At 48.2% G+C, this 20,518-nt stretch overlaps 1 protein-coding gene across 1 annotated transcript in view; it reads left to right on the top strand.

The window, feature by feature from the left end:
- Positions 1-463: 463 nt before the first annotated feature.
- The window catches only part of MRPS28 (mitochondrial ribosomal protein S28), an 83,247-nt gene continuing 63,192 nt past the window's right edge, over positions 464-20,518 (top strand). The window contains exons 1-2 of the mRNA XM_066578613.1: positions 464-669; positions 14,716-14,897. Of these exons, the coding sequence (XP_066434710.1) occupies positions 499-669; positions 14,716-14,897 (353 nt within the window). The 5' untranslated portion in view covers positions 464-498. The remainder of the gene's footprint in view (positions 670-14,715; positions 14,898-20,518) is intronic.

The following is a 20,518-nucleotide window of genomic DNA, read 5'->3' as shown; positions in this document are numbered from 1 at the left end:
GGCTTATATTTTAATTCCCCAAAAAAATCCTGGCAAAAAAGCGTGACAAAATCGTGATATCGGCGTGAGAAAATGTAGCGCTATAACACAGAAGCGATATGGCTGCGATTTTCTCACAGCGTGTGAAAGAGGCCTAAGGGGTTGAACATGCTGCGCCGGCTGCACTTCTTGGGCGTCACTTTACTATCATGGCGTCCGTCGAACATATGGCGCTGCGTGCTGCGCTATCTTTCTGCGGGCGGCTTGTGGTAAACGCGCTGCTATATTCAGGGGCAAAATCTGACATTACTGGTTTTCCCACTGTATTAAAAAGCATGGACGACTTGGCAAAAAACAAAACAAAACAGGGCCTCTAGAGGGCGCACAGAGCACGGCCCGCGCCTCCATGCTGCTCTCCAAGGTGCGCCGCAGCGGCTCCCGCCAGCAGAGGTCGCTGTTCTCCAACTCCGTCCGGCCGGCGCTCTATGGTTCCTGCAGGTCACATTGTCGGCATCCATCATGGCGGCGCTCTGCTGCAGGCATGCCACAAGGTGGCTGAGCTCTCTTCGGGCTCCTATACGGAATGCATCGCGCTCAGTCAGTACAGCGGCCCCCGGGGAGCCTGCCGTCGGCGCTGCCGGGGAGGAGAGGAGGAAGCATCAGGTGTCATGGCTGACTGCTGGAGGAAAGGTGAGGCGGGTGACCGCTGCAGGGCACACGGCTGCGGAGGTGGAGCTACTGATAGAAACAACGGGCAGGGGTTGCCCATAGCAACCAATCAGATTGCTTCTCCCATTTTTCAAAAGCAAGCCCGTTTGAAATTGAAAGCAGCCGCCTGATTGGCTGAGAAAGGCAGGAGCCGCACATTAGCTTTTATACTTCCAGTGCTGTTAGGTTAGGGTGTCCCTAGTCTATTCTAGTAACCCTTTCCAATCCAGTTTCCCTCTCAGCCCGCGCACCTCACAGCGCTATTTTATTTTGGGTAGGAAAGCGCAATGTGGATTCCTTGGAATAAGGCGGGGTTACAGGAGCGTAAAACTACCGTGTATTATGAGTGCGATCTACGCTCGTGGGGTGCGCGGTAATTAGCAGGCTATCATACATTGTCTTACGCAGTTCCGCTCACATTTGAATGTAGGAGCTGCGTAATATGCAGCATGTTCTATTTTGCAACATATTATATGTGAGACAACCCATTGGGTACTGGTGTATCTTGTCTCCACCGGAAGAATGGGTGGAGACATGGGTTGGCTAGGTTGATTTGGAGGTGAGGGCGAGGTGATGTCCAGAACAGCACTTGCATCTTCCCTTCTGAAGCCGCCGCTGCTGTTATTGTCCATCGCCACCCTGCTGCTTCTGTCAAGTGCCCCCACTAGCCGTGCCCTCAGCAGCGCATGGGCTCCTGGCCCCTCTGCTGCTGCTGTTAGCTCTGTTGACACTGTGGTCCACCCTCCCATGCCCACTCCCGACCCCGCTAGCATAGCATACATACATAAAACTGCCCCTGACATCTGCGCTTTGTCCTGCATACTATAGTATACATACGTAGAACAGCCTCTGACATCGGAGCGCTGTCCTGTATACTATAGCATACATACGTAGAACAGCCTCTGACATTGGAGCGCTGTCCTGTATACTATAGCATATGTACGTAGAACAGCCTCTGACATTGGAGCGCTGTCCTGTATACTATAGCATACGTACGAAGAACAGCCTCTGACATCGGAGCGCTGTCCTGTATACTATAGCATACGTACGTAGAACAGCCTCTGACATCGGAGCGCTGTCCTGTATACTATAGCATACGTACGTAGAACAGCCTCTGACATCGGAGCGCTGTCCTGTATACTATAGCATACATACGTAGAACAGCCTCTGACATCGGAGCGCTGTCCTGTATACTATAGCATACGTACGTAGAACAGCCTCTGACATCGGAGCGCTGTCCTGTATACTATAGCGTACGTACACAGAACAGCCTCTGACATCGGAGCGCTGTCCTGTATACTATAGCGTACGTACACAGAACAGCCTCTGACATCGGAGCGCTGTCCTGTATACTATAGCGTACGTACACAGAACAGCCTCTGACATCGGAGCGCTGTCCTGTATACTATAGCGTACGTACACAGAACAGCCTCTGACATCGGAGCGCTGTCCTGTATACTATAGCATGCGTACACAGAACAGCCTCTGACATCGGAGCGCTGTCCTGTATACTATAGCATACGTACGTAGAACAGCCTCTGACATCGGAGCGCTGTCCTGTATACTATAGCGTACGTACGTAGAACAGCCTCTGACATCGGAGCGCTGTCCTGTATACTATAGCGTACGTACGTAGAACAGCCTCTGACATCGGAGCGCTGTCCTGTATACTATAGCATACGCAGAACAGCCTCTGACATCGGAGCGCTGTCCTGTATACTATAGCGTACGTACACAGAACAGCCTCTGACATCGGAGCGCTGTCCTGTATACTATAGCGTACGTACACAGAACAGCCTCTGACATCGGAGCGCTGTCCTGTATACTATAGCGTACGTACACAGAACAGCCTCTGACATCGGAGCGCTGTCCTGTATACTATAGCATGCGTACACAGAACAGCCTCTGACATCGGAGCGCTGTCCTGTATACTATAGCATACGTACGTAGAACAGCCTCTGACATCGGAGCGCTGTCCTGTATACTATAGCGTACGTACGTAGAACAGCCTCTGACATCGGAGCGCTGTCCTGTATACTATAGCGTACGTACGTAGAACAGCCTCTGACATCGGAGCGCTGTCCTGTATACTATAGCATACGTACGTAGAACAGCCTCTGACACCGGAGCGCTGTCCTGTATACTATAGCATACGTACGTAGAACAGCCTCTGACATCGGAGCGCTGTCCTGTATACTATAGCGTACGTACGTAGAACAGCCTCTGACATCGGAGCGCTGTCCTGTATACTATAGCGTACGTACGTAGAACAGCCTCTGACATCGGAGCGCTGTCCTGTATACTATAGCGTACGTACGTAGAACAGCCTCTGACATCGGAGCGCTGTCCTGTATACTATAGCATACGTACGTAGAACAGCCTCTGACACCGGAGCGCTGTCCTGTATACTATAGCATACGTACGTAGAACAGCCTCTGACATCGGAGCGCTATCCTGTATACTATAGCATACGTACGTAGAACAGCCTCTGACACCGGAGCGCTGTCCTGTATACTATAGCATACATACACAGAACAGCCTCTGACATCGGAGCGCTGTCTTGCATACTATAGCATACGCACACAGAACAGCCTCTGACATCGGAGCGCTGTCCTGTATACTATAGCGTACGTACACAGAACAGCCTCTGACATCGGAGCGCTGTCCTGTATACTATAGCATACGTACGTAGAACAGCCTCTGACATCGGAGCGCTGTCCTGTATACTATAGCATACATACGTAGAACTGCCTCTGACACCGGAGCGCTGTCCTGTATACTATAGCATACGTACGTAGAACAGCCTCTGACATCGGAGCGCTGTCCTGTATACTATAGCATACGCAGAACAGCCTCTGACATCGGAGCGCTGTCCTGTATACTATAGCATGCACATGCAGAACAGCCTCTGACATCGGAGCGCTGTCCTGTATACTATAGCATACGCAGAACAGCCTCTGACATCGGAGCGCTGTCCTGTATACTATAGCATACGCACACAGAACAGCCTCTGACATCGGAGCGCTGTCCTGCATAGTGTTAGGCATGTCGGCCCCCATCTGAGCTATGCAGGGAAATCTTGGTGTGGGACGATGGCCGACACTGGATGTGAAAGGGTTGAAGATGTAGCTAGTTGTTAGATCAGACATATCACTACAAAGGGAAAAATCAACTCTTATCTCACTGCCAGCAGCCATATTTACCTACATGCTAATACAGAGGTACGCAAGGGCAGGTATATGCCTGCTATACGGAGGAACGCTGCGCAAGATGCTGATGAACAACCACATACTGGGGGGGCGCCACTTACTATTATACTTGCACGCAGATAAGGCATGCAAGGGGTGCCAGTCGCACTGATACATGTAGTGCACCCTGCAGGCTTACAGTCTATTGAGAGATCGTAACACAATTGCAAGTTATCCCCTGTCCACAGAGCAGTCCTCACTGACAGCAGGCCGAGCGATCGGCTGATTGGTGGGAATCCTGAACGGTGGACCGCTGCCTATCAACAATTGGTGTCCTAATCTGCTTCCAGCGCTGTGCATACAGAAAGCATCCCTGCGATCATCTGATTGGTGGGGTCCTGAGCGGCCCGTCAACAATTGACGACCTTTCCTAGTAAACATCCCAGACATCTCCTATAATCTCATGCAACCCTTTACTGATTAGACGTCTCAGTGCCACCAGTTAGCGGGCGGCACTGAGATGGCACTGAGATGGCACAGACTTATTGAGGACAATCCGTTCAGATTTTCCACAGTAAATCCTCAGTTTTTAAGTAAATCTCAATTCCGCACCTGCAAATCTGTAGCATTGTGATGCGGGTTTGTTTGCTGTTGTGCTAACAATATTCTCCTTCTCATCTTGTAGCTGCTCCCTAGAGAGGCCGCTCCTCTCCTGGGCTTCAGCGATGACATCTTGACCCATGTGACTATAATATAAAGTGATAATTAAAGTGTCCCCCCAGCTGTCCAGTATCAATCAGCTGACGTTCAGGACACTAGGAAAGCTGAGTTGACATCCTTCTCCTTTGAGTTTGCCCTTACTAGGTAGATATTAGACAGGTAGATAGATACTCATATATATATATATATATATATATATATATATATGTCTACGAGGGGCTGCTGATAAGTCTTTGGCTTTACCCAGAAAGAAACAAGATAGGAAGATAAAACTTTACATTTATTCCACATCCTCCCCACTGATGCCAACACACTTCTTACATTGGTATTCCAAGTTCTGTAAGCCTTGCAAAAAGAAGGATTTCGGTTGTGCCTCAGACCAGTCATCCGTAGCAGCCATGGCATCAGACATGGTGTGAAATTTGGTCCCCTTGAGGTGTTTCTTCAGGTTTGGAAACAGATGATAGTCGGAGGGAGCTAGATCTGGTGAATAAGGTGGGTGGTCAACCAGCTGGTAGCCTACCTCCACCGGTTTTGCTGTGGTCGCTTCTGCAGTGTGAGCGGAGGCGTTGTATTGCAGGAACAAGATTCCTTTGGACAGCTTGCCCAACCTTTTGGCCTTCAGAGCTGCCTTCAATTGGTCCAGAAGTTCAATGTAATACCTTGCATTGATGGTGGAACCATTGTGAAGGTCGTCCACTAGCAGCATGCCCTCCTTATCCCAGAACACAGATGCCATTGCCTACCGAGTTTCCCAGGAGGTGCAGGCAGATATGCTGCATCTGGGTGTAATCTAGAAGTCGCAGAGTGCGTGGGCCTCGCCTGTAGTCCTGGTGACTAAGAAGGATCGGACGACCCGCTTCTGTGTGGACTACAGGAGGTTGAACGCCATCACAGTGTCTGACTCCTATCCAATGCCCCGTATTGACGAGTTGTTAGACCGACTGGCCGGTGCCCAATACCTAACCATAGTGGACCTGAGTCGGGGGTACTGGCAGATACCAATGACAAGGGAGGCTCAAAAAAGGTCTGCATTTATCACCCCGTTCAGGCTCTGAGAGTCCAAGATGATGCCCTTTGGCATGAAAATTCCCCTGCCACCTTCCAGCGCTTGGTGAACCGGCTGCTTGAGGGGCTCGATGAGTGTGCTGTCGCATACCTGGATGATATTGCCATTTTCATCCCCACCTGGAAGGATCACCTACAGCACCTGTCGCCGGTGCTTAGGCGGATCCGAGATGCAGGCCTAACCATCAAGCCTGGTAAGTGTCAGTGTCAGATTGGTCTGAAAGAGGTACAATACCTAGGACACCATGTTGGGGGGCGAACACCGAAGCCCAAGCCCAGTAAGTATGTTAGCCTTTTACTCCCCACTTCTACACGAGCCAACCTAAACAACCAATCACCGTGAACCAGCCAACCTAAACAACCAATCACCGTGAACCAGCCAACCTAAACAACCAATCACCGTGAACCAGCCAACCTAAACAACCAATCACCGTGAACCAGCCAACCTAAACAACCAATCACCGTGAACCAGCCAACCTAAACAACCAATCACCGTGAACCAGCCAACCTAAACAACCAATCACCGTGAACCAGCCAACCTAAACAACCAATCACCGTGAACCAGCCAACCTAAACAACCAATCACCGTGAACCAGCCAACCTAAACAACCAATCACCGTGAACCAGCCAACCTAAACAACCAATCACCGTGAACCAGCCAACCTAAACAACCAATCACCGTGAACCAGCCAACCCAAATAACCAATCACCGTGAACCAGCCAACCCAAATAACCAATCACCGTGAACCAGCCAACCCAAATAACCAATCACCGTGAACCAGCCAACCCAAATAACCAATCACCGGGAATGAGTAAATCCAAACAACCAATCAGGTTGCGAATGGTGCAGATTTGGGGAGTAATATAGATATATGCGCCCAGTAAGTTGGATGCCATCCGGGCCTGGCCTCGCCCCAGAACCAAGAAGCAAGTCATGTCCTTCCTGGGTACCGCTGGGTACTATCGCAAGTTTGTACCCAATTACAGTGCCCTCGCCAAGCCTCTTACTGACCTGACCAAGAAGAAACTGCCACAGGTTGTCTCCTGGACCGACAACTGTGAGCAATCATTTGCTCTCTCCAGCGCCCCAGGTCTTGCAAGCGCCAGACTTCAGCAGAAGGTTTGTGGTACAGACCGATGCCAGTACGTACGGCCTGGGTGCCGTGCTTAGCCAGGTAAACCTTGGTGGAGACGAGCATCCTGTGCTGTATCTCAGCCGCAAGCTTCTGCTCCGGGAGGTGGCATACGCCAGCATCGAGAAAGAATGCCTCGCCATTGTGTGGGCCCTACAGAAGCTGAAGCCGTACCTCTATGGCCACAATCCTCTGACTTGGCTGCAACACATGTCAGGGGAAAATGGACGGCTTCTACGTTGGAGTCCAGCACTACAGCAATATGACTTCACCATCCAACACAAAAAGGGCAATGCGGATGGATTGACCTGGCCAGGAGAGGGCGCCCCAGGTACGGGTTTGGTAGGCCTCCCACACCTGAACAAAAAAAAAGGAGGTGTGAGGTGGGACCGTAGTCCCATGTGGTGTGGCGACACTGATGTGTAGGTGAAGGAGTTGGATGCTTTTCAGTACCCAGAAAAGCTGGGTGCTGAAATACCTTTGAAGTAGACTTCAGCAAAGGCTGTTGCACTCCAAAGGTATTTCCCTACTCAGCTTTCCTAGATGGTGAAAAGCAGTCACCCCCTTTATTGATACATCTATCAATCTCATCTATATAATCTATCTACCTGTCTAATATCTACCTAGTAAGGGCAAACTCAAAGGGGAAGGGTGTCAACTCCGCTTTCCTAGTGTCCTGAACGTCAGCTGATTGTTACTGGACACTTTATTCATCTCTTTATGCTACAGTGACCACTGCCGCAGTCTTGTGTCTTTAGGACGTGCCATCACTAGAGAGCGGCGGCGGAGATGCAAACCTCTCTATGGAGCGGGTACAAAGAGAATAATATATTTTTGCTATTTTATTTTGCGGATTTTGCAGTGGATAAGGCCAGCTTATTACGCACGGATTTGTGCGCGTGCGATATGCAGAGGATAGAACCTATTGATTTCAATGGCTTGTTCACATTTCCGTATTTTGTGTGTGCGCTTCGGCCACGCAAAAATAAACGCAGCATGCTCTACTTTTTTGCATTTGCGTACCAAGAGTCCCCATAGAAGTCAATGAGGGGCGTGCCGATGCGCGGACCATACACAAGGAGATGCATGATGCAAATACCTCATTAGGTGAACTCATTAGTCTAAATTGCAGCATGAATTGGTATGTTAAAGGTTTAACCCCTGCATTGCAGGTCGACTTACATGGAAGGCGTCCGTGCGGGAATCCGCAGAAAATGGAGCATGCTGCGATTTTTATCTTGCACATGCGATCCGCATGTCACGATAAAATGATATCCGCAGGTATGCGGATGCCCAATGATTGTCTATGGGCATATTGAACTGCGATCGTCCTGGGGGATTTCGCAATTCAGTTTTGCCCGTGGACATGAGGCCGTAATGTGGATCCATATCAGATCTGTGTCAGATTTTGCTCATTCACAAGGACTAGATCTGTGTGCGAATCTGTTGCAAAAATCTGTACCTTAGGCCGCCTGCACACGGCCGGGTCAGACCCTGCATGCAGGATCCCACAGCAAAGTTCGACCTGGTGCTCGGCCGGTGGCCCCAGTGTATTTGTCCGGCGTCTTCTTCCTGTGCTGCAGATGCGCAGTACAGATAACGCTGCGCCTTCACTATGATGATCACGCTGCTTCAATGGAAGCCTTCCGTGCGTGGCCCGCACAGCATGCTGCGATTTCTCCCCGTGAGCGGAAAATCACAATCGATTTCTGCTCATGGGCATGAAATCATGTATTGTCATAGCATGCTATGGGCTGGATTTGCTGCGGAATCCGGAGGCGGATGCCCCTCTGGATTTCGCAATGCAAATCCGCCCGTGTGCAGGCGGGCCCTAGTCATGGGTTCCTGGTGAAGCATTAGAGGTGGGTCTATCTCTGTGAACGCGCACATAGTGTAATTCCCAGCGGAAATTCTGCACCAAAATCCATACAAAATGTTTTTTTTTGTCAAAGTTCGCATCATTGCTATGGATTTCGCCGCAGATTTTGGGGCGATTGTGCAGCAGAATTAACCCCTGCAGGCCTCCAGCATTTGCTGACTTGCTCTACCTTCTCATGTAGGTTCATACAAAATATAATTATACAGAATTTGTTGGATAGCTTTATAATTAATAGTAAATGTGTCGCTTTTATGAGCAATAATGGAGCAGATATGCTGGGGGGATTTGTGTTCGCGGTCCCACGCTATTTTGTGACAGTCGGTGTTTGCTACTAAAGGCTACTATAACCCTCTGCTGCTGCTGCAACCAGGCTTCACATCTGAAGGGAGTTACCGGATGTATGCCCCAGGGGTAAACCTCTAGAAGTCTGTACGTCTGTATACACCTGCCATTGGTTCCTACTGAAGGATTGGTAGAGCAGACACTTTGCTTTAAATGTAATCCTATTTAATGGCCACAAGAGGGAGCCAGTACTCTTAGCTCATGAAGTTACCTATTTTTACACTTTACAGATTTGCTTGTTAAAGGGGTTATTGTCCCACAGGGAGACGTTATCCTGATCCATATAATGGGGAATAACTAGCTGATTGGTGGGGGTCTGACCAATCCCAAGAGCAGGGGTCCTAAAGGCCCCCAAATGAATGGAGCATTGGCTGAGCACATGCACAGCAGCTAAATTAATTTATACGGTACCACCAGAGATATCCAAGCGGTTGAACTCTTATCTCCGGCAATCAAATGAACGGAGCGATTGTCTGCATGCGGGACCACTACTCCGCTAAAGAAAACCTGTCAGCACCATACACTAAGTTTATGGTCCCGGGGATGTACTTTTTATAATCTTCTGGCTTCTCCATTCCTATGCTGTCAGTCCTTAAAGTCGTCGCATGGACAGTGCGGAGGCGTCGTCTCTGCAGGCTGTGCACGTGCCCTCATTGCTCCCTATGGGAGTGCGTGCACAGCCTGCAGACATTAGCCATCGGGGGTGACAGGTTGGGGATAGGGGGCTAGGGGAGTATAAAAGTACAGAAGTATTACTGCCTTTAGTCTGCTGCGCAAGGAGAATGCAGTTATACAGCGATCAGCCGCATTGTAGTCCTAAACCCACTGATGGCTGTCAGTGAATGGAGTACCTATGATTAAGCAGTCCTGCAACTAATTATAGTTAAAATACCAATATGCGGCACTAGTGTTGCGGCTTTATTAACCGGACTTCCCCTTTATACACTCGGTCATTGGGGTGTTAACTGCATTGCCCATTAATGTGCGTGGCGTGACCGGACGATCTGCGGTCAGCACGTTCACGGGGACATCTGCTTCATGATAAACGGACAAATGCTTCTTAGCAACAGTCTGCAGTCACCATGAAGAGGAGAGCAATATATTCCCGGGGGCTCAGCAGATCTCACATGAACTTCACAAGATCCCAATCTGCTCTAGTTGAGTTAAAGGGGTTTTGCCAACAGGTAAAGTCCCCCCCCCATCCATGGGGTAGAGCCGAGCGCTGCACCGCCGGCAGTCATATTGAAATGAATGGAGTGGCAGTGTGCATGCTCGACCACGCTTCCATTCACATTAAATTCCCCAGTAATAGTAATAAAACTTTTTAAATTATGGCGCAGCCCCTTTAAATCATTATTACATCGCGCCAAATATGTAGGATAATGTAACATCTAAGACAAAACCAAGACGTTCTTGGACCACGTAAGTGTATAAGGCTGAAGGTTACAGAATGCCTTGGTGACTAGTACAGTAATAGTCTAAATGTATAGTATGGGGCTCTATTATTCCTTATAGTACACACACCAACTGCTGCAGAACCTCTTTTTGAAGAGCAGATATCTGTTCATCATTGATTATGAAGCACCCTAATCTTTATAAAAAATGTCTCTAGCATGCGTTGTGTAGAGCCGCATCTAGGGTTTCCTGTACCCAGGGCAAAGATTCTGTTTGGCACCACCTCCCCTTTGTAGCAGTAATAATAGTGCCCCTCGTGTGGCCCCAATAGTAGTAATAGTGTTCCTCATGTGGCCCCAATAGTAATATCGTAAAAGTGCCCTCCCATGTGGCCCCAATAGTGATACTGTAATAGTGCCCCTCATGTGGCCCCAACAATAGTAATGGTGCCCCTCACATGGCCCCCATAGTGATACCGTAGTAGTACTCCTATGTGGCCCCAACAATAGTAATAGTGCCCCCCATGTGACCCCAATAGTAGTAATAGTTCTCCCTATGTGCCCTCACCAGTATAGTTCTCCCCATGTGCTCCCAGTAATAGTAGTGTTCCTCATGTGGCCCCAATAGTAGTAATAGTGTTCCTCATGTGGCCCCAATAGTAGTAATAGTGTTCCTCATGTGGCCCCAATAGTAGTAATAGTGTTCCTCATGTGGCCCCAATAGTAGTAATAGTGTTCCTCATGTGGCCCCAATAGTAGTAATAGTGTTCCTCATGTGGCCCCAATAGTAATATCGTAAAAGTGCCCCCCATGTGGCCCCAATAGTGATACCGTAATAGTGCCCCCCATGTGGCCCCAACAATAGTAATGGTGCCCCTCATGTGGCCCCCATAGTGATACCGTAGTAGTGCTCCTATGTGGCCCCAACAATAGTAATAGTGCCCCCATGTGACCCCAATAGTAGTAATAGTTCTCCCCATGTGCCCTCACCAGTATAGTTCTCCCCATGTGCTCCCAGTAATAGTAGTGCTCCCCATGTGGCCCCCCACAATACTAGTGCTCTCCGCCTGTACTGTGAACTACATGAATGATGCTCTCACACAGCCCCTGGTCTTTCTCATGCTGCCACTGGGCACATCTTCATTCTTCTTCCACTGGCTCCTCATGCTCTGAGGCGCCATAGACCGTGGAAGAGGACAGAAGGTGGCACAGAGAGAGACCAGGAGCCGCGTGGGGAGCATCATTCATGTAGTTTACAGTGCAGGCAGAGAGTACTGGATGAGGGGGGAGCACTAGTATTGTGGGGGCCACATTGGAAGCACTACTGTTAGTACAGGGAGCCACATAGGGAGAACTAGAAGTACTGGGGGTGCCACATAGGGAACACTATTACTACTTTTGGGGGCCACATGGGGGGCACTATTAATACTGCTACAAAGGTGAGGTGGTGAGGAGGAGGAGTGGGCGGGATCAGCTGACATAGTGGCTAAGCTGAGACTGTGTAATAAGGTTTGGCTGTCCCTGTCTGGCACACAGTGTATCTATGAGGGGGTTTCTACTTACTATGCAAGTTCCCCATGGTCCACAGTAATCAGCTAGGTTGGTTGGGGCTGGCGCCCCCCCTGCCCTCTGGCCTAGTTGTACCATGCTCCTGAGTTGCGTGTGCTGTTGTCTTGCCCTTTTTTAAAGAGACAATTCCCCGCCTCCAGCAAAGATGGTGCTCTGATAGGCTAGCCAGCGCTGGTGTCAGCCAATGAAAGCCGGTGCTGGGTTAACCAATCAAAGCCATTCAATGACGTCATTGAATAGCCAGGCCAGTGAATTACCAGCCGGATGGCATCCCTGGTTTTTTTACAGCTCTGATGAGCAGCGCCGCTGATGTCTGGAAAAACAAAAAGTTCCGGTTGTCAGAAGATGGTGGCAGAAAATAATGAAAAAAAATTAAATAGCAATTTCCCTTTTGCTTTCGGTCACAGCTCCCTGCGGCTGACATCGGAGTTTAGTATACCTCCTCATGGATGAGGTGCGCTAAACGTCAAAAATTGAACAGACTCCGCTCGAAAATCGATTGGCTGTCTGGAGAGGCTCCATATAAAGCGATCGGAGCGTCATACCGTGATTAGCGCGGCGCTGAAAATGTCACAGTAAAAAGCGCCCGTGTGAGGGAGGCCTTATGATTTTTCAAAAGGGGGAGGATAAAATGAAAATGGGGGGGGGGGGGCGTCCTTAAGGGGTTAAAGAGTTCCTGCACTGTCACTTCGTAGCGCTCCTTTTCCGTCGGCCGCTTTCTGCTTCTTCCGGCAGCTGAAGACAGCCTCATATAGCGCTATATGGTACCGAGGAAGCAGGTGCCGACACCGTCGACCCCAAGAGTCAGCGTATGGACTGGGAGGCCGCTAAGCAGACCAAGAGCAAGGCGCACTAGGTCTGGTGCTTTGATCCTAATGCCACGGTCCTCGTGCTGACTTTCGGGGCTGACACCACAGGCATCGGGAGGCGGGTAAGTATAAAACTTACCCTCCTGAGAACTCGCCCTATGGGCACCATAACTTTTAACTTCTGGCGCTCGCAGCCGCTTCCCTTTAATCAGTGGAGATCCACTTGGAATAGACTGAGTTGTCCTCTGCGCTCTCATGGCAGTGCTAATGAGGTCCTCCATGTCGGGTACACGAGGGCGTATGCTGCTAATAAGGCCCTAAAAGCCAGCTACTTGAGAAGGCAGGAAGATAGGAGCCTGGCTTATAATGGTTGCCATGGTGATGAGATCTTAGAGCTGCTATTAGTGCCTCCTGAAGATGATGAGAAGACGGGGAACAAGCTTCACACGTCGGTAGAGATGTTCTCCTCTGACAAGTGTCAGGAAGTCTATGATATCGACGATTTCCTCTGCGGCTTCACTTCTATCACTTATTAGCCGCGTCTTAAGGTTGGAATGGTTACAAAAACTAAAACCTTCTTTTTTGGAGGATTTACGTCAGTCCAGGAGACCTCCATAAGTTAGATATATGTTCACCGATGTGCATTGATAAGTGTGCGGTTAGTCTAGTAAGACTATACCTCTTTATGTGCCTGCTGACAAAGCGCCGCAGCGAAACCATTTCAGATTTTTTTTTTTACTTTTAAGTTTTTAAAAAAAAAATTTTTTTTTATTTTTATGTAGTGTTTTTATTGACGTTTAGGCCTGTGAGCTGGTTTCTTTTTCCAACATAGAACAGGGCATTATGGGTGCTCAGGTAAGTCACTTGCTTGACATCTTAAAGGGGTTATTCAGTTATAAACTATTGATAGCTTTTACATATGTTAGATCATCAACAGTAGATCATCAGGGGTCCGCCGACCAGAACCCCCCTCTCATCAGCTGTTTGCTGTCCCGATGCACTCGAGTTGATTTTTACCGGAAGCTGACAGCTCCGTTCTCGCTGCAGTGGCCAGGCTTGGTATTACAGACAAAACTCCCATTATCCAAGCAAGATGAAAATGGGCTGTAGACTTGTGTTAATTAATGGCCCATCTCCTCCTCTTCCAAAACTAATTCTGTCTGTCAATAGGGGTTTCTGTAGCTGGAACCCCACCAGTGAGACATGTCTCTGTCCTATCACACATTGTTCGTTATTTGATAGGGTGGTCCGGGTTGTTGTTTTATGTTAAAACCCCGTTCTCCATGCAGTAACATAATGAATCAGCATATACAACCTGCTCCTCACTGTGTCCCACGCCACCGCTTTAGGTCTCCCCTCTGATGCCATGTTTACGGGCTGCTGCAGCCTGTTTATGGAGCATCACAGGCTGTTGCAGCCAGTGATCACTGAGCTCTGTCAATGGCTGCAGCAGCCTGTGGCATCCCATTAGTAGGCGGGACTGCAGCCTGTAAACAAACAGCGGAGAGCTGAGCAGCGGAGACACAACAGGGAGTGCGAAGAGGCAAGTATATGGGGAATGGGGGTTTAACATAAAGTAACTCGGACAACCCCTTTAAAGATACGCAGTGGTAAGCCCTCTTGTTTTGCTGACCGAAAAAGGTAAGAGCATAGTAATAATAATTGACAGAAGGACGTTTTGTACTCATTATACCATGCGAATCCCAGCAGTCAGACCCCCAACACTCATGAGCAGTGGGGTCTGGAGTGTCCTTGAATGAATGAGCGGTGGTCCTGTGTGCGCACTACCACTTCATTCATTTCCGTAGCATTGCCAGAGATAGCGGAGTACAAGGTGCAAAGACCCCTTTAATTCTCTGTTCTAATTCTTACTGCTTCTTTCCATCCTGTACACTGCACTATGTTCATTACTATATGTCATTCTAGGCCGCGGCCGGCGACAACAAAAGCTTCGCCAGTTTACTGCGACATTCCCCTCTTACTCAGCTGGGGCCTGTGAAGAACAAGATAGTCGCAGGAGTAATCTTCCAGGTTGTTGAAAATGACCTGTACATCGATTTTGGGGGCAAATTCCACTGCGTCTGTCCAAGGCCCGAACAAGATGGCGAGTAAGTACATACCTATTACTACTTAATACAGCTATATGGGAAACCACTTATGTCCTGTCTTACATAGACTGTTTTTTTTCTGTGCGTTGGGCATGCTTTTTTAACTGGTACATGTGTTTTTATTTATTTAGATTTTTTTTAAGGTGGGGGTCTGATGTTTTTCATATCCTATAGGGTAACCTATTCAAAAATGTCCTAAAAAAGAGAAAAAAAGGAACCCCCCCCCCCCCACACACACACACTTTTTGTGGCATGTTTAACTCCTTCACGCAATTAAATGTTAAAGGGAATCTGTCACTATGTGTTTTGCAGCCCTCACTGACAGTACCATAAGGTAGTGCCGGTCACACTGATTACACTGATGTGTCTGCTGTGTGGATCTGTGCAGTAGTTTTGGAGAAACTTGCATCTTATTAGTAGCCATTAGAGACAGAACAGGTCCTGCATATCAATCAGCCGCGGGCTAGCCACGCCCACCCTGCCTCCAGCCACTGATTGGCAGCTCTCTCTATGCACAGTAATGGGCAGCGAGCTGTCAATCATTGGCTGGAGGGTGGGGTGGGTGTCGCTAGCCTGCAGTTCTTGAATATCCAGGACTACTTTAAGGCCTCATGCACACAGGTGGATTTTTGCTGCGGAATCCAGAGTGGGCGCCCGCCTCCGGGGTCCACAGCAATAACCCTCAATAGCAGGCTATGGAAGAATGATTCTTCATGCACACGAGCGTAAAACCAATTGCAGTTTCCGCGCTCAGATGAAAAATTTCAGCATGCTCCATTTTCCTGCGGCTCCCACAATTGTCATTCCAGGCATGCTGCGGATTCCACGGGAAAAGTAGGAGCTTAATAGAAAAAATTACCTGTACTGCGCATGTCCGACGGCGAGCCGTGCGTACCATCCACAGTACAGAGAAGCCGGAAGAAGAGAGGTCTGCGCGGATACCGGTGAAGAAGGCCATCCTGCACACACAGGTACACAGGGTCACCTGCCGCAGTCAGGGCAGTATTCCGTGCAGACCCGCCATGTGCATGAGGCCCAAGTAGTCTTCTATCTATGTTCTGCTTCATCTGAGGTCTCTGATTGGCTGCAGCGGTCTTGGGGAAGTGAGTGTAGGATGTTTTTAGGGAAAAACCCCCAAAAAACTAAAGGCCCATTTAGACAAAACGAGTGTCTGATAAACGATACCCGACACTCGTGCCCGCACGTACTCGCTGCAGTGCTGCTGCACGGGGGCTAGTATCGCTGTCTCACAGCGGAGAGGTTGGAAAAGATTTCTCTCCTTGAGCTCCCCCTTCTCTCTCCATCGAGTTAACATGGCGGCCGTTTAATACTGAACGGCTGCTATTTACACTGAGCGATCAGCTCATCGTCCATCGTTTAGAGTTTATGCTGCATAAATGATGGACGATGAGCTGATCACTCAGTTTAAATAGCAGCTGTTCAGCACTGAACGGCCGCTATGTTAACTCAATTGAGAGAGGCGGGGGGGGGGGGCACACACGAGGAAAGAAATCTCCCGCATCTGCCCCGCTATGAGCCAGCCATGCTAGCTCCTGTGCAAGTGCATGGGAGCTAGTATGTGCAGGGACAAGTGTTGGGCCTTTTTTTTGCCCGACACTCGTCCCGTCTACATGGGCCTTTAGGCAACGTATGGAGCGGCCAGTTGTTTGGGTGTTGTCCAAGGGAAAAAAAAACAGCAAAAAATGCGAGGCGTTTTTCAGATAAACGCTTTGTGTGAAACCGCCTTTTTTAACCGTCCAACGCTGTTTAGATGTGTGTAACGTCTTCTCCCTTGGCCCGCACCTGGCTCTATTACAGGAGCCGCTGTCACACCGTCAGTCATGTAATCCACTGGGCGTCATCCGGGTGATGAGAGAGGCCTCTACCTACTGAACCCTGATCTCTGCACATAGCGCCAAAGGATTAGAGCTGTCAAGTACTTGACACAGAAGCAGCCAGCCAGCCGTGCAATATGAGACACTTCTATTTGTCTTTCGAGTCTCCATGGTTCCTGTGCACTGGCTTTATTCACATACACAAGGAGATACCGAACAATCACATCCTTTATGTAACTGGAATAAAAGGGGCACGTAATATAAAATATAAGACTGGTAGCCGGGCGCCCAGGTGCCCGTAGACGGCAGATTCTCATCTCTGGGAACTGCCTGAGGCTTCTTTTAGATCACTCATAGGGCAGAAAAAGATTCCAATGGTTGGGAATCTGTGAGCTCCAATCATGTCCTGTCACTAAAACATAATCTATATTTCCACCTATTAAAGCCTATGATTCCATCTGATGCTGTTTTTAGCAATTCTGACAAAATCCCAGCTCGGATTGGCTGATAATGTGGCCTTACTAAGGATTGTATTTATGGCTGCTAGGTGGGGAAGGAGAGTGACTGGGGACCATTTTCATCTGCCAGAGGATGAAGGAGACTGACTAGTGGGGATGTGGAGTAGAGGGGGAGTAAAAAAACCTATAGAGTACACGCAAGGAGTTATGTGAGTTGTAGACAGAAAACATGGGTTATTTGACAGTTTGGCACAGACAGTGGTACTGATGAAACTGAGAAGGGGAAAAAAAGTGATGAGTATAGATTTTTTGGGGGAAATAGTGTAAAGTATTTTAAAATAGTGGCTAATGGCCTTTGTGGTTTGTTTTGTGGGATAAGCCTCTTAAAGGGCCACTCCAGAAAAAAAACAACACATTTTTCCTTGTCTGCATTCCTCAGCTGATTACCTGTCACACTCTGGAGGTCACCGTGTATATTTCAGTCAATTCCATGCAGTGTATCCCCCTGTCTGATGCTTATCAGGCACCACCTTGATGGTCAAAAGATTTTGGTTTCACTTTCACATTAATCCCATGATGCATCGGCACAGCATAAGCTAGAGGCTGTACTATTTCTGCCTTCTGAGGGGACTGTTTCGTTATCATTATGGTCTATATTCATCAAAATAAGCTACTATAAGTATACAGTCAGGAGGTTGAGCTGTGATCTACTCTATTAGAACTGTGTGACAGTAACTGATAGTCTGTGTCCTTCTCTAGTCAGTTTCTGTGATGGGCTCCATGTAGCAGCATCACAAAAAGACTTTGAAATTGACTGTTTTCAAATGTCGTGACCCCAAGCACATCTGAGCTAGTCAGAACGGAGATCACATGACCATCTAAGGAGAAAGAGGCCAGGAGTTTCAGATAGAGAGGTGTAACTAAAGGCCCATTTAGACACAATGATTATCGTTCAAAATTCGCTCAAAGGCCATCTTTTGAGCGATAATCGTTGTGTCTAGACGCGTGCCCATCGTGTACTTTTAGTTTATCGCTGACTTAATCATCATGCGGTCTCTGCGGGATAGCGCTGATAGTATTCCTTCAGCTGCAGTTCCGCTCGAGAACAATAGAGCTGAATACAGATAACAGACCTCCAGCTGTTATCTGCATTCAGCGAAGGGCTTAATTTGCATGCGAATATGCTACTAAGTAGCTGAGTAGCTACTTGGTAGTTTATGCAAAATGATCGCTCAAAACTGCATTTTTGAGCGCTCATTTTTCCATGTAAATGGGCCTTAACCAAGGTAGCACTAGCTCACTTACATATACCAGGGGGACAGCTACATAATGAGTACAATTTTATTTTTGTTACCAAAATGGCCCTTTAAAATACTCTTAAATGTGGATATGAGTGGAGCTATTGAATGCTGTAGTTGTTCGACTGACAGTTATATGTCTAAGTGTAGCCATGCACAGAAGATGGCTGTCGACTGGCGGCATGGTGCAGAGTCTGTGACTGCAGACCTCTCCTGACCACTGACATCTGAGATGAGAGGCCAGCAGGTACAGACTCTGGAGAGGCTGCCACCGCTGGATCAGTACTGCAGTCAGGGTCACGGCCACTACTGGCGCCACTATCGCGGGGTCACGGCCACTACTGGCGCCACTATCGCGGGGTCACGGCCACTACGTGTAAAATACACTCATGGCAACCCATTCAAATCAGTGGGTTCTATTCACTGCATATTACACACAAAATTGTACATGTAATACGCTGCACAAATACTATCATGTGAACGAGCCCTTAATATACAGTCGACCTTTGAATGCAACCGTAAGGCTGATGTGGCACTTAGTGAAAATGAGTGTGATGCCCCTGGCGTAAAATGTAAAAGTCATAACCAGCGGATGGGCATCCTACTTCCAAGACAGACGATGCCATGTAAAGGGCATTCATCTCATTCTCTTCTAGCGGGTTGTGAAATATTCTACTTGTCGGCTTCTTAGTTACATTTCTTTCCCCTGTATCTATCAGAAGTGACGGCTGACAACGGCTGCCATCACCGCTCCGCTACCGGTTGTCACCCAGCATTTCGGGGCTCTTAAATAGCAAATTTTTACATATTAAGGGACGTGGGAGCTAAACATGTAGAAGCTCCATTTACCATTGTGTAGTTAGTAGGGGCGACTCGATGGGAGCCACGTTGGGTTATAACGTTTGCTAACCGGTAAAGAAACCGCTATCGCGAACAATAGAAGTTTTTGCAATTTGACAGAAGAAATTGACTTTGGGGTAAATATAGGAGTTTTTCTTTGTTTTTAATTAACTTACAGTTGAAGGGCTCTCGCATTAACGGGATACAATAAGATAGGTGATAAAAGTCTCATCTCATGTATTTGGGGCTTCTATTCTGGGGTGCGGTATTAATATAATTGGAAAGGTCATTCCCATTTTACAGCAACCAACCTGCTGCTGCTTATGACCCTGTGGAAGGTTCCTCTAAGTTGACAACTCTGCTCCCCCCCCCACAGTGAGGAGGAGATTGAGTGGGGTGGCACTGCACATGCTCGACCACCGCGTCTTTTAATCGCCTCCTCAGTGATCCCACAGTGAAGAGGAGTGATGAACACACGACCACCATTCTTGTAATCGGTGGGGGTCTCTGCAGTGAGACCTCCCACCTTAGCAGACTTTTATATTCTCTGTCCTATGGATCAGTCACTTTTGGGATAGCCCCTTTAAATGAAGTCCATCACCAGACTGAATCCTTTAAGAAAGTGTATCGGATGCCCATTCTAAGTCACATCAGCAGGTGATAGTGCCGAGTCAAAGCATGCACTGTTGACCAATAAGCACCAAGTGGTTGTGGGCTTATCTCCTTTCAGCAATATAGTGCCAAGGTGGGGCCCATGTTATGCCTTATTTGGATTTATTTGAATTACATCGCCAGCTGTAATTTAAGAAGGAATTTCTTTCTAATTAAATGGGTTGTCCCATTTAGAAAACCCATTTTATATACCTTATTAGGGAAATCTTGGTAAGGGCTTACAAAGAGTGTCTTTCTTTGGGGGACCTATCCTGTCTTGAATTTATATAGGCGGCTCATCGATTTAAATTGGCACTGTGTAATGCCTAATTTTCCCTGTAGAGGAGCTGCAGGGAAACTGAACACTTACTACCAGGTTATCCTCACAGATAACAAATGATTGCTGATTGTCCCAGCAGGAGGACACTTTGTGATCAGTTTGTCATTGAATCCTTCCAACAGGTAGGGATTGCCCAAAGCAGAGAATCTGTTTTAAGGGATCTATTTACCGTATATACTCGAGTATAAGCCGAGTTTTT

Source organism: Eleutherodactylus coqui, chromosome 9, assembly GCF_035609145.1.
Source record: "Eleutherodactylus coqui strain aEleCoq1 chromosome 9, aEleCoq1.hap1, whole genome shotgun sequence".
In the NCBI taxonomy this organism is placed as follows: domain Eukaryota; kingdom Metazoa; phylum Chordata; class Amphibia; order Anura; family Eleutherodactylidae; genus Eleutherodactylus; species Eleutherodactylus coqui.
The sequence above is the reverse complement of the archived record's forward strand: the minus strand, read 5'-3'. Positions and strand labels throughout refer to the sequence as shown.